General features: G+C 30.3%; 1 protein-coding gene across 4 annotated transcripts in view; it reads left to right on the top strand.

The window, feature by feature from the left end:
• Positions 1 to 1,697: 1,697 nt before the first annotated feature.
• LOC143234197 (uncharacterized) overlaps positions 1,698 to 15,657 on the top strand; it is a 28,786-nt gene continuing 14,826 nt past the window's right edge. The window contains exons 1-7 of one of the 4 annotated variants that reach the window (XM_076471360.1): positions 1,698 to 1,984; positions 3,731 to 3,810; positions 8,201 to 8,347; positions 8,635 to 8,820; positions 9,386 to 9,465; positions 11,839 to 11,962; positions 12,764 to 12,865. In XM_076471360.1, coding sequence (XP_076327475.1) covers positions 1,894 to 1,984; positions 3,731 to 3,810; positions 8,201 to 8,347; positions 8,635 to 8,820; positions 9,386 to 9,465; positions 11,839 to 11,962; positions 12,764 to 12,865 — 810 coding nt within the window. In that variant the 5' untranslated portion in view covers positions 1,698 to 1,893. The remainder of the gene's footprint in view (positions 1,985 to 3,730; positions 3,811 to 8,200; positions 8,348 to 8,634; positions 8,821 to 9,385; positions 9,466 to 11,838; positions 11,963 to 12,763; positions 12,866 to 15,657) is intronic. The other 3 variants (XM_076471361.1, XM_076471363.1, XM_076471362.1) reach the window with 3 other exon arrangements.

Genomic DNA, 15,657 nt, shown 5'->3' with positions numbered 1-15,657 from the left:
CTGAACTGATTCAAGACAACGAAGCACTTTAATCTAATTTCAAATAACAGTTTTCCACAGAGAGGGATCTCAGATAAACGAATAATTGATTTTCGAGAAAAATATCTATGCTCAGTGATTATATGGATTTTTTATAATTAGGTACTATTTACATTCACTCTTTATCATAACAATTGGAATCAACATTGCGGTAAATTCGGCCGGTACTCATCGGTACTGAGGACTGGGACTAATGTTTTAAAAGAGTACGTACTAGTACCAGGACACATTTGAGCTACTTTGTCATTTTGATATTTACAAGTTTTTTTTTTTTTTTTTCAGAAACAGGCCCACTTCACCCAGCTGAGTATCTCTACTGTTTTTTCTTGAGGATTTCACCTGTGTGGTAAATGATGAGAAAACTCTGGTGTATTTTTTCACTTTCAATAGTACGGCATTTGTTTTTTTATGTTTTTCAAGTAATATTAATTAATTGGACTCCTGAGAAATATAGATATGAATATTATAGAGTACTTCGAGGACTGATCACGCGCCATGATTTTTGATCAGTCTGCTTATCCATAACAGGACTGCTTGTAAACCATACTAACTAATTAGCTTTTAAATTTAAGAGAGAGACAGTAATAAAAAAATACCATGGTTTGTTATCTATTTTAACGATGGCGTCTTGACATGATTTGGTTTATAAATTTATATTATTTTGAGCGCACGTGTAATTTAACTCAATCAAATACAATATAGAAACAATTTATTGTTGTCTCTTTGATTCTGCTTTGTTTACACAGATGCGTTATTATGCTTTCTGTAAAGATCCTGTTTCAGTGCAATGTAGGCGTTTTCTGATCTTAATTTACCAATACCTTGTTGAACTATTGTCGTTAGAAAACGTCTTTCAGTATGAGGTTTATTGTAATGGAATTAACACGTTTTTTGTACCATTAACCTTGTTCAAGATTATCATTATTGAATTGTACAAGGGTTTAAGACAGCTTAACCCGAAAGTGATAGCCCCTTCCAGCGAACCACAACCTAGCATGTAGCCTAAGATCTAAGTGGTGACAACAATGACGCTCCTAACAGTCTCACCAAATTTCATAATTTTTCTTCGATTTTTACTAATTGACATACACTTTGGGAGGAGGGGGTCGCTGGTACGACTATTCAGTGTTTCCAGTGAAAATGTGGTTTTCTCAAAGCACCCTTGTTTTTCCCACACCAGATTTTGGGATAACAGATTTTTTTATCCCCTTTGGTTGGTCTTTTCTGGCTTTCTTTGCGGCAGTTGACGAGGTAACGAAAAATTTATATGCAAAAACGGCTCGTTTGGGTTGAGAAAATATTTTACATAGAAGAGCGAACAACGTTTCGACCTTCTTCGGTCATCGTCACCTGAACGATGACCTGACATAGAAGGTCGAAACGTTGTTCGCTCTTCTATGTAAAATATTTTCTCAACCCAAACGAGCCGTTTTTGCATATAAATTTCTCAACAAGGGGGTTTCTCGACATCACTGAGGTAACGAAAAAAATTTTTTTTTTACGATTACATCCTACTATATTTTCCTACATGATAAGTGGAGTAAAGATAAATTCTCAGTATCTGAGTGCCTATATTTTAGGATAACTAAATACCTATAAGCATAAATGCAAACGTATTATCATATACACGTAGAATATAAAAGTTAACAAGCTTTAGATGGCAGTGTTAGCAATATATTTTTTTTTGCACGTGGTTACGTGCAATGTCAGTAGTTGAGAAATGAACTTCTAAATATAATAAATTTGATATTAGAATTAACGTAAATACTTTTATATTACAAGGGATTGTTACTCATAATGTATTTTTAATAAATAGTTATTTATTTTAATAATAGTGAATATAATTCGAAGATCATGGGCCGAACGAAGCAAAAGAAAAGAACGGGGAGAAGAAAGGTTTCAGCAGTTAGGCCTACATTTGAAGAAAACCATACCAGAACGAAAGGTATGTGCTACAGCAATTAACTAAGAATGTATGGTTGAAAAACTTTTAAAGATCCTCGGTTATTAGTCAGGTAATTTTCTAAATTTTAACAAACGTAAAGACGAGTTATGTGAAATGTTGACCTTTTTTTTATTGAATAAAGACATTAGAAAAAAAGAGGCTGAATACAGTGAAAAGTATGACAACTTTTAGGATATTCAAAACGTTTATTGAATTTACAATTTACAAATCAGTAAAGCCACATTGAAGTAATCTAAAACTATTTACAAATTAACATATCATTTATATGTGAACTTTCACCATAAGATAATAATCCAAAAACAAGAAACTCCCAGGAAATGCTTAAACATTATGCTCACACAGTTCCAAGCAGCTTTTTTTAAATTGCCAGCAAGTTTCAGAAATGTACTCTGAAAGCTCTTACTGCTTCAGTGTGGGTAGTTCAAAATTTTCCATTGGTTGAGGAGGGAAGGGAATATTCCTGCTAAACAAATTTGCCCCAGTTTTTCATGCATTGTATCTGGTCAACTATCAATACCTTCTTTCATCTGCTTGAAAAATGACAGTGTGTAAGTTATAATCATGGTGATAAAAGCAGTTTGAAACATTGAGAATGCTCTAATACATTGTAAATGCTGATGAAGTATTGTTAGTATTGCATAAGAGAATATTTTATTGATTCAAGAAAGAGTAATATGTCATCCAGGTAGTTGTGTGTTTTATTAATTTATAGTGGTGGGATGACAGTAGATCTACTGATGTGAGAATTTAACTGCTGTGTTTTTGTGTGCTCTTTTATGTTTTAAATAAAAATGTGAGGTGACAGAGGGTAATTTGGTTCAGCCAATCACGACTACTTACCAAATTTGTTGATGCCAAATTAAATATAATCATGCATTTATATTTGCCTAGTCAGTAAATGTTAAAAAGGATTTTTACTAACTCATCAAGTAACATGTCTTATAGGTAAACCAAACCTCTTAACATCAATTTTCATTTTTTTTTAAACTAATCTCACTCAAGGATTAAATGAATTATAAGTGTATGATAAAGTTTAATATATAGCAAAGAAAAAAAAAAAGTGTCCAGTGAAATATGCTGTAGTTTACAGGTATGAAATAAATTTCTTTTAATTCAAGACAGGCGTGTTCCTAAAATGAGACAAAGGAAAACAACGACTATCAAACTAAAGTGATTTATTTAAAGTTTAAATAAAATTGATGGGTATGCTGTATCCAACATATTACATTTGCTGTATTTAATATTTTAAAATGTCTTACTGTACATGTACAACTTTCTTACTATTGGTATTAGAGTAAGGAAAATGACAGAAAAACAACAAAAACATTGTTTTTTCTGAAGAAAAAAGTGATATTCAGAAATAGAAGATCTAAATATTATATAAGTGAAATATGAAAATTTTAAGATGGAAATAAGTATTGTCATTCTAAATATTAAAATCACCTTTCACTTAGACTGATTCAATGAAAGATTTGTAAATTTCCAGACAGATCTTTAATAGAAGTACCCTACTAAAAAACTGTATTTTTATATATACAACTGTCTTATGTTTCCTAGTAGTTTGTTGAGTTCCATGAAGATGCACTTAACAAATATAGTTACACTATGCTCATATGTATAGCTTCGAAGTTGGTCAAAGTGACCCACTTTGTATGAAAATATTAAGTGCAATTTTAGATGCAATTTAGACTTTACTAATAGAAAAGCATTTATCCATTAATGTAGTAGATAGCAGCCACTCCAATGACAAAGAAAACAGAGTTAAAGGTCAAGAGTCCAGTACTGTGGAAAAGCTATTGGAGAAGGTAATGTCTGATAATTAATAAGAGTATCTTCATTAATATGTGTATCTCTGACAAAGAGGTTCTATTTGTTTAGGGAATCTAAAAACATCTGCAAATAGGAATTGTAAAAAAAAATGTAAAGAAACAAGGCTGGAGGTACTGTAGACATTATGTACTCAGTGATGTCGAGAAACCCACTTGTTGAGAAATTTATATGCAAAAACGGCTCGTTTGGGTTGAGAAAATATTTTACATAGAAGAGCGATTATGTACTGAATCACACAAAGTTCTTATATACACTTGCTTCAGTATATAACATGAATAACCAGTCAACAGCCTAGAATGCTCCCCTGGTGGTTTCTCAACCAGTTTTAGTCCATGAAGAGACTATTACGTTCTTTCAAACTAAGATTTGAAGAAGGTAAGTTGTGTCTTTAGTCTGCTAGAAGTTTCATATTTTTTAAAATTAAATATATTTCAGTTACTAAGCTTAATAAATTATAGTGGTATTCTGTGGTATCAGTATAGTTCCAGTAGATGTTTGAATATATAATTTTATTTATTTTATTATATTAATATAGGTATGAAGGCGTTCCTTTATATTGGACTGAAGAAGGTCGAAATGTTGTTCGCTCTTCTATGTAAAATATTTTCTCAACTCAAACGAGCTGTTTTTGCATATAAATTATGTACTCAAACTACATACCCCTGATTTGGCTTCATGCTGTTACCTATAATTACATTTGGTGGGGTTCAAATAATCTTAATGTATGAAACAAGATTGATTCATATCAAGGAAATCACTAAGTAATGTGTGTCTGAAACAGACATAGAAATAAATTTTAGTCTTAGGTTTGTTTTTATATCAGTTATTGTGAGTGAAATGCCTTGCTATTTATTATGTGACTTGCAAACAATTTTTTTATTTTGTGATGAGAGTTTTTATTTCTACCAGTTTCTTTAGAAGTAGATATTTTGAGGTAAAAATAATTGCTCTCAAATATTTCAGATATCTTCAGTAGAACAATATTGTAATAATTTCACTAAAGCACAAATAGTTAATCTTTCCAGCAAGAATTTAGTTTATTTAGTTATCCTTGACTTGTTGCTTTCATAACTGATAACATGTAAATGTGTAGGAAGTTTGTTATTCATTCAGAAGTTAAGTATCTTTATAATCACTTTCATTTTATTCCATCATAATTTATAAAGTTTTCAAAGTGAAAAGGGTAATGTCTTAGTCATATCACATTATATCTGGAACAGAAACATACCCTGACTTCATTCACTATTCAGCATTTTAAAATATTTTAAATTCATTAGTTTCTGTACAACAGTGGAAAGTGGGAGGAGATTTACATGCTAGCTTACTAGATAACTACAGATGACAAGGTGGCATTTCTTAAGTAAAAATATAAAGACAGGCTACTTTTATATAACTAAAGAAGTAATATACAGACCAAGTAATACATTTGTAACTTGTCTGCAAAACAAAGCTTTCTTAATTATAACAATTTAAAAGGAAAAAAGTGCAGAATCATGTAAAATTAACTCTTTCATGACAGGTCATGGGTCAAGGACCATGCCATTGTATTTGTTGAGTTGCATTCAAACTTTTGTTTAACTACTATTTTAAAAATTTATGTGAATACATTTGGCATCAAATTGTAGATTATAATTCAATCTTTAATATTATGTATAAGTTAATGTCTTAATTAAAAGTAAATATTAAAAGAGCACATCTAAATATAGATTTTAGTGAGTTGCATGGTATATTGAATGCAGCACTGTTTAAAATTAGATGTTTCTGATGTCAAAATACTAAGTTTATAGTTTTATACAAATTAGGAACTCAAATTACTAATATTAACAAGCTATCATATAAAAATAAGAACCTCGTATCTTTTCATTTTGCTGAGATATGGCTTATGTACTGAATCACACAAAGTTCTTATATACATTTGCTTCAGTATATAACATGAATAACCAGTCAACAGCCTAGAATGCTCCCCTGGTGGTTTCTCAACCAGTTTTAGTCCATGAAGAGACTATTACGTTCTTTCAAACTAAGATTTGAAGAAGGTAAGTTGTGTCTTTAGTCTGCTAGAAGTTTCATATTTTTTAAAATTAAATATATTTCAGTTACTAAGCTTAATAAATTATAGTGGTATTCTGTGGTATCAGTATAGTTATTCATAATTTTCTGATTATTCAACTGTGTGTATATACATAAAACCTAAAAAAAGTTTTTTTTTTTTACAAAATTTTAAAAGGCTTAGTATTCTACATCCAACAGCAACTGATTTCAAAGGTTGTAGTGAGAAGAGATAATTATTTGCTTTATTTTTGATTTATTATTCTATATTTTAAGAAAATAAGTTTAATAATTTGTTTCTAAATAGTAGTAATTTATATACATATATATAATGTATAATAATTGAAATGTGACTATATATTACAAAAATACTAGTCCACTAAAACATAGTGAAGACTAAAGGTCAGTTTTTTAATATTAGGATAAAGAATAATTTTTTAAAATTATAACATGAAATCAATTTGCATTTAGAATGGTAATGAAACATTCATTATTTTCACAAAGAAATCTTTAGTAAAATATTTTGTTGAAAATCTGTTTTTGTGTACAAAATATTTGTAATCTTTACTAAGTCTACCAAAATTTGTGAAGATACACTTGTTTCAAATGCTTAACATGTGCAAGTGTGTAGATGAACTTGTATATATTATATTAAACTCATCTCAAAATGGTTGTGATATCCTATTTGATTAGAATCATTGTAATATAGTTGAATATTTTAATTTCATTTAGTAAAAGGTGCTGTTACAGTTCACACTCTGACAAAAGTTATATAGTTAAGTGCTTATTCATTCATATTCAATTGTGTGAAGTATGACTTAATATTCAGTCAATAATTTCCTACTTATTTTTATCATTTTTGTTACAAATTTCATATATTTCAATGTGAATGATTGATCGGTCATTAAACATATAATGATGCCTAGCTAAGAGAAAAATAATGCATGTTCTTAAAGCCCATGAGTTACAAGTTTCTTAAAACACTGACATTAGAAAATATGCATTTTGCATGAGCTTGCCATAAATCATAAAGTGAGAGCTTTGTGTGATGAATCCGATACACAGAACTAAAACCAATGATTTTTTAAATTTTACTTAAGGAGAAACAAAAGTTGGAATAAATGTACATTTAAGTTTTTTGGTTTGTTTTTTAATACAAGTAATTGTTTTTGCAGTGTATTAAGTCTAATAAGGCCAAGCTTGTTGCCTTTTAAGGTAACGTGCCATACATCTCCCATCAGATCTGGGTTATTGTTTCACCTCCATGATTACTGACTCTTGCTTTCAAACAAACTAATTTCTGATGTTGCATTTCTGTTCATAAATGTATAGTTTTGCAAAATTTTCGTACTTTGTTGCAAAAATTTGGCAATACTTTGATAAAGTATAAGGTGCATACTTTGTGAAAAATTATAACTATAAGACTTGAATGCAGTCATCAAATGAAGTTGACCACCCAAATGTTTTATAAATATTTAAGTTTTTGAATGATGTTTCAATTATGGGTAATTGTTCTACATGAATCATCTTATCATTTGTTTTGTGTTTAGACAAAATTGTTTTTTTTTTAATGCTTTGTATTTTCAACTCATTTTTTGAAAATTTTTAGTTTCTTGTATTTGATTGATAAATGTGTTTGACAACTGTTTTATTGAAATAGAATCATTTCTTTCTAATCAGATACCAATATTATGTAACAAAGTGTCAAATGTTTTGCAACAGTGTGTAATTTCTCATCTTGTAATATACAAGCTATAATTACCAAATTACCTACCTAATTAGATACTCACTTGGAAACAAACAAACCTAAAATTGCAAAAGTAAACAAACTTTCAAGATGTCTTTAAAAAAACTAATGAAAAAGTAAGTAAAAAGGTAGACTATAAAAAATATTTGAGTGAGACATTTTCTTTTTTTTTTCAAAACCCATTGAGACATTGTCCATATACCTTGCCCATCATCACTATTAACTGGCCCTATGTAGATTTCTAACCAAAAACAAATACACAGAGAATTTCACCTAATATTGGAATTTGAATTTGACAATCTAATCTAAAATGTTTTGGTTACTGCTGTGAATGTTAGATAATTAATTTCCAGAATATATTTTGAAATACTTTTTATATTCAAGTAGCATTACCAATATGAAATTCTGTTTGTTTGAAATTAACTGAAGTTGTCATTTGGACTGTACTTCTATTTCACTTTATTAAGTATTGTTAGGTGTAATGAATATTTACAAATTGAACGAGAAAGCATATTACTGACAGTTTATCTTTGTCTCATTAATAAACAAAAAATGTCTTTTTATTTTAGGCAGATTCTAGCATTAGCTCTTTTGAATATGAACTAGCACGAAAATTTTGTGAGAGAGCCTTGGAAATGGATTCGGAAAATGTGCAAGCCTTAGAAACTTTGTCTGGTGTTTTGTTAGAGTTAGGTGATTTAGAAGGAGGCTATAATGTATCCTTTAATGCTTATTTAGTAGCAGATGGTACATTAGGCACATAAGTTTCTTTTTGAGTATATAAATTCTTGTCGTACATCTTTACTTTTTTGTAGAATAAAACTTACATTTTTACTTGACTGTACAAGGGTTTACAGTGTATTCTATTTGAAGGCACACATCACATTAATACATCAGACCTTTAGTGTTACTATATTGTAGACAAAATCTTTAAATTTTGTTTTTTTTATAACACAGCTTACTAGCTTTATATGATTATTAATTTCTTTGACTGTAACAACAGGCATTATTGAAGTCTGTAGAGCTTTCTCCAGACCACAGTCATTCAAAATACTTTTCTCTTGGGCAGTTGAGTGAGGGGCTGCAAGCATTGGACTATTATCAACGTGGGATTGATTTGCTTAGTAAGACTGTTGAAGGATTGTCTGAAAATCAATCAGACCATGAAGCAGTTGCAAAGGTGGACCAGGTCTGATATTTAGGAAAAAGTTTTAGTGTGATTTTTTTTTAGTTGATATGAATAAAAGTTTTCTTTCAAAGTGTATGTGGTGTTAATGCTATCTTACAATCAGAATGAGCTATCTGTTTAAAGCAAAACTAAAAAGTAAACCAGGTAAAGAATGTGTCTAATTAAATACACTTTTACCTTTTTAATTATAAAGATGAGAATGCAGTTTCATCAGTAACTTTTTTAATAGTATTTTTGGTTGTAATCCCAATAAAATGTTAATTTGTTTATTTATGTTTCATCACATTACACAACTCATTATGAGCTCTCTCTTTTAAAGTATTGTAAAAGTACAAGTAGTTTTAAGCAAGTGGTTTCTGGTATGTTAACGTAAGTAGTCTTACAAACTTAGATTTTAGTTATAATGGAATTGGTGTTACTTGGTTGATTTAAGTATCCTTTTGAGTTAGTATATTAGAAATTAGTTAGAAATATGTCCCTCCATCATAACCAAAGAGCAGGAAAAACTTTGAAGTTGCTAAAAACTACAGTTATTTAAATATAAATTTGCATATGTATATTTCAGAGAAATGAATCTATTTCACTGAAAAGAGAGCTGTCAAATGCCTGTTGTGCAATGGCAGAAATCTATATGACAGACTGCTGGTAAGTATTTGTCTTATAACTCTAGTTCATACATTACAATTCTAACACAGAAAAGGGATTAATATTAACTAAATTCAGAAATCTCGGTGAATAAGATGAAATTGCACGAGTGTTTCTTTACTATTTTTTTTTACTTTGAAAAACTGTGTGCAAGTGCTAATGTACATTTCTTATTTGATAATTTAACTCAATTCAACCTTACTCATATAGATTTTTTTTTTTTCTTCTACAATTTAGAAAAATTCTGTACATGCATGTGAAATTCTATATCTGTTTTCAGTTTGTAGTTTTGGATGTAAGTAATTGAAATGTTTTAAAAACTATTTATGATATGGTAATTTTTACTTATATATGTTTATGCTAGGTAAAATTAACTATGGAATGTTTTTTTAACTGTTTGACATTTTTATTTGCTTATGTAAGGATGGGGCCAAAAATCACTATAGTTATTTTATTTGGAGTGCAGTTTCTAACACTTACTCTGAAACAACTAACAATTATATTAGTTTCAGTTGTTTTCATGATATTTTCTTTGGTACCAATAGTTTACTACCATCTGTGACTAGTGTATTGTAACTTTTTCTCCACCCTGTTATGTTAGTAAATTGGAATGTCTTAATAAATAAAGAAACATATCAATAGTCTATAATGACTAATATTTTCCACTTAATGGTGTTAATGTTAGCATTTAACAATTGCCCACACAAAAACATTTAAGCTATTAACACAAGTAATAGTAGTTTGTAATTACTTGAACTGATTTGTTAATCTTATCTGCTATCTGTTTTAAACCTATGATTTGGGTAAATAATATGTGCTGAAAACGTGAGTGTTTGTGTGTGTGTTGTTCTTGAGTGTTGCAATATTTTCCCTTCTTTCTCAACAAGATAAAAGTGATTTCATGTTTAAATGTTCCATAGCTGTATTAAATAGGAACTTGATTGCACCACACATTTATTAGAGCTGTCAAAGATCTTTGCATGTACCAGCTATCTCCTTGACTCATCACTTTCAAAAAACAACAGTTGCATCAACTAAATGTCAGATTTGCCACTTTGTTTTTCTAGGACAAAAGAAATAGTTATAAGTTTAACTAATTTCTGCAAACCAAACTTAGAATTGATGGTTTACTTTTGAGAAAGTTAATACAAATGTGTGGTTTTCTTAAGTACTTACATGTTACTTGGTGTTGTTAAAAGAGTAATAGATGAGTTAACATCAGGTTCTTGTTATTGAAAAATCATTTCATTCTATGAAAATATTCAGTATTTATAATTAGGATCTTTATCAAAATCATTTCATTTTTTTAGGTACATTCAGCATTTGCACCTTTTTATTGTTTTTGGCAGTTGAAAAGTCATCTTTGATTTAATAAAACTAAAAAGCTATGAAATTAATAACTCTAAACTATCCTAACAATACCTCATTGAAACAATTTTAATTTACATAAACAGTGATACCACAGAACTAGTTCTTTGTGGACAAATGTCTAAATCTCCATTCATTATTATAATTTATATAATTGAGTTGCAAGATTTTCTATGGACACAAACAACCAAATTTTAGATTTGAATGTTGATATGCTTTCTACAGTTATGTATATTATACACATTTTTAATATAGTGTAATTTTATGTAGTTTAAAGCATCTATGTACATTACAAATTAAATAATGAGATTTATTTGAGGATGATTTGTATTAGTTAACACCTTATTTTACCAGTAATATCATGAGCTATTGATTAACAATAATCTCCAAAAGCTGTCAAGTTACATACATTATGTATGTAACTCTGTATGTAACACAAAAATTTCAAAACAGTTGTTAATCATGAATGGAGTGAGTATAAAAATAGTGTAATTTCATCTTGAATGATATTTTAAATACACTTTTAAACAGCAAAGACAAAAATATTTCGTATGAAAGCTAGACAAAAGGAACTAAATTATCAACTATACAGAAAGATGCCTTGATAAGAGAAGTATCTGAAGAAGCAGGTTTAACACAATATTATTTACACCATTTATCATAATTAAGAATTGAGAGTAATGTGATTTCACAATTTTTGTACATTATGCAAGGAATTCATATATATTAAAAAGAATTGACTTAGGAATTTTTTGTTTTACTGTTATTCCTACCCCCAAAAAAAATTCAAATTGGGAATATATTGTTTGAATAAGTTGAATTGACATACAAGCATAGTTACAATTTTCAGGAAGATGACAAAACCTTGTTATGCTAGAAAATAACAACAGAGAAGAAAGTTATATTTGCTTTTGTATTACGTTTGAAAGATGGTATGCTCTAGAAGCAGAATTAGAAGTACCATGAAATGTGCAAAATTATTGATCAGAAATTTTGTTCCACTAGCTTTGAGGAAGATGCAGAGAATAAGTGTCAAACTTTGATACAGAAAGGAATTGTGGCTGATCCAAAGAATCCAGAAGCTCTTCAGTGTATGGCTAATTTCCTCTTAGTCAAGGAGGAAATAGAGGTCCTTTATATGTATATTATTAAGAAATTAAGCCAGTTTCAGGCTTGAAACTCAGCTTTTGTAATAACCAGTTACTTTACTCAAATTCTAAATGTTATTTGTTCTAGTATATTTCCTATTATCATATAAAAATTATTAAAAGATGTGATATTCTTGCTTCATGTACAATGTTTAAAACAAAAACAACCCAGCCAAAATTATTAAGCTGAAATATTTTTAATCTACTTTCCATAAATTATATTAAAAATGGAATGTCTTATCCTTCTAGAAGAGTGTTAAAAAAATAAGTGAGGAAATGTAAACAAAGTTGTTTAGATTTTTGCTAACAAACATATGAAATTACTAAAATAGTAACTGATATAAATATTCGAGGACATTTTCAGAGTTGGAACTTGCAAATCATTTGAAATAAATAACTCATTCTGGTTAAGGTATATTTTTAAAATCATGTAGATAATACAACTTTTTCTTCATTAGTTAAATTTGTAGTGCAGATTTAAAGATTTAAGTCAGATTTGAAAATTGTTGCTGTATTATATGCTACTCTGTAGTATTTTTTCTAGAGTATTATGTAAATTTAAATTATATAAACACATTTAAATTATCTTTTGATTACTAAGTAGTAATTTCTTTGTTAATTGTGAAGATTTTAGAAAACCAACCATTATAGTAACTGAGATTGAATTTTATCTTGATTTGATGTGTCATTGTTAGAACCTGGTGAAGTGTTATGTCCAAAACAATGGAGCAGTTTAAATATGTAAAACTATATATATTTGTTTTATATCTGAAAATCTATAGGAAGCCAAAGCTAAAATGCAAGAGAGTCTCTCTTTATGGTTACCCAAATACCAACTAGTTAGAGAAGGAGGATTGGATCCTTCTGAATTTGACCCAGTTGAGGTGAGAAGTTTTTCTTTGCAGTGATGATACAAACTGTTAAAACAGAACATATGTGTCTCAAGTTAAATTCTGATAGTGTTAGCAGTATAAAGAAGTATTATACATGTAATTTATTTGAGAAAGACAAGTAACATTTTCAAACTGCTTTTATACAAGGAACATTCAGAAAGATATCTTTCCTTCCATATGTCTAAGTTATGCATCTGTTGCTAGTGATATCTTATACTATGTTTCCAACCTAAATGACAAAATTATAAGTGGCCCCTGCAAGTAACATTGGGTTTTAAGAGTGTACTCTAGGAAAATGTTACTTGTATATATTTAAATGTTGATATAATATGGATTTTTTTTTTTAATCGTAAGTGTATTAAGAAGTTTAGGCTCACTAAATATGCTTCAGAAGTGAATTGAAAACAGATTGGCTAAAGAGGCTGTTGTCGCCAAGGATAAGACTACAAGAGATGACAAGGTGATTTATAAAAAGACATATTTTTCATTATTCTCTGTGAGAAAACAATTTTTCAAGCATCTGTGTACAGTTGGATTCTCAATACCATATTTACATTTTATCAGTTTGATGGAATTCATGAAAGTATTCCAAAACAAATTTACCATCTGCTGACAATATAGTTATTATTCAGCATTGGTTTTGCCTAATTAAGCATTGATCTTGTGAGCTCCAGTCTTTTATACCCTTCTTAAATACCCTTGACAATATCTAATTTGCAAATTTCTCCACCCTTGTCAGTGTGGCCACTATCCTGGTACTATATATAAGCACCTCACTTAGATAATGTAATCACTTTATCAGCAGATGGGCTAATTTTACCTCCAGTACTCCTCCTCTGTTTTCTAGCATCTATTTATAGTAGGGGGCATTACTTTTGGTTGGAGCTGTTCATGGTTTTATCCACTGCAAGATGGAGACAATCATTTGGCCTGGAGTGTTTTCTCAGGGCTTCTGAAGTTGTCTTTTCATTGATCCTGAGAATTCTGAGACTTTACTACTTTGGCTTCTCATTAGTGTGATTTAGATCTCATTCCACTCCTTTTCTTCTATTATTTGGTTTTTGAGATTGTGGGGCTTTTCCTTGTCCTCTTTGAGTTTACCCCTCTCTTGTTAGTGGAGAGGGTACTATTTAGTTTCTTTTTCTTCCCAATTTTCTTGGTTTGGGCTGGGAAATTTACTGTTTTATTATGTGATGAGATTGGTAGATCCTGTACCCTCTATCTTTTTGCTTGCCTTGATATTCTGCCTCCTGGTGGAAGTATATTTGGCTGCTGACATCTTTTTATTATGTCATAAGTTGGAGTTGTTGGCATGTTTGGATGACTTTCTCTCTCCAATAGTTTCTGGTATATCCTGCTAGGTCTTTTTTTTTTTTTTTTTTTTCTAAGTATCTGACAACTGGGAAGGGAATACATCCATGTCTGTAATTTCTTTTCCATTTATTTCTCACTTCTTCAATCAGTTGTAATCTGATAATTTGTTTTGGTCTGTCAGGCCGGAAAGTATTATGTGGTCCACTTTACCTCCTTTTTGTCTTGACTGTTTTGATTGGGATTCTTTAATTTCCATTGATTTCCCATTTCCTAAGAAGTGGAATCCAAATACCAAATTTGCATATTTTAATCTTTACAAGTGAAGTATCTTCTGAGTTACATTTCAGTAGTATCAGCACATTTGTATTTTGCTGGCTATTTCATTTATCCAGTGATGGACTTTTTACAGGCCTATATTCAGAATTCTCCTTCTGCTTTTCTTGCATTTTTTACATGCATGGGAAATTTCCCTAATCCATGGCCATTTCTAACATTTGTTAGATTGTAATGAGGAAGGGGGTACTTTTGTCACAGTCTTGGAGAAGAGGGTGAATTTGGGGACCCTTCTACTCGTGTTTCTAGATATTTTTCCCAGATGTCAGTAGGAATAGCACTAGCCTCTGTGGGAGTTTATTTTTGACATTATGCTTTCCAGTTTAAGTGTTCAGATTTGACACAAAGATATCTGATTTGAGTGGTATGTATGGCCCTTCTCCTTGATCAATGCTAGTTTTTATATTGGTCATGAAAGGATATGCACTATCTCTTCAATTCCAAATGTGAAGTGGTTCCATCCTAGGTCCTTGGTTGAGGACAGGTTCCATATCCTCTCCGTAATTCCAGAAGTAAGTGGAATACTCCTTGTCCACTTGGCTGGGAAGTGAAATTGAATGTTCATAATTCCATAATCAATCCAAAGCTGGGGTGTTGCCTTTTAGACTTCTTCAGATGGAGAAGAAAGTATCCTCTTTGGTGTTGCATTCTTTTTCATCATGATTCTGGTGGTATGAAATACATCACTGTGGCTACAGGTTGGGATCTAAATTGCAAGTATATATTTCTGTAACATTGTGGTCCAACAGCCCTAGCCACCAATGTAATATATAGGGACCAATACCCCTTAATTACAACCCCAAATTGTGGAATCTCTGCTATTCAGCTGGGACTGGGCTTTAATGATATACTCTTCTGCCCTTGATACAGAAAGTCAATTCCAGGTGAGAAGCATATGGATGTAGTGTGATACCCCACTTGTGTACCACTTTTATCATGGCACACCAATGTTTTTTTGCAGATGCTATGGATCATATCCACACCAGTTTTTCCACCTGCTCATTGTGGGATTCTAGCTATGTTGTTGGTGGACAATAAGTATGCCTTGAAAGTTAATATTTTCCTGAACTGAAAATGTATTTCCAATAATATATACCTTTGTTAACACTCTCCCACCCTGCCTCCCTTATTAAGAG

The sequence above is a fragment of the Tachypleus tridentatus genome, chromosome 12, assembly GCF_004210375.1.
Source record: "Tachypleus tridentatus isolate NWPU-2018 chromosome 12, ASM421037v1, whole genome shotgun sequence".
Lineage (NCBI taxonomy): Eukaryota > Metazoa > Arthropoda > Merostomata > Xiphosura > Limulidae > Tachypleus > Tachypleus tridentatus.
The sequence above is the reverse complement of the archived record's forward strand: the minus strand, read 5'-3'. Positions and strand labels throughout refer to the sequence as shown.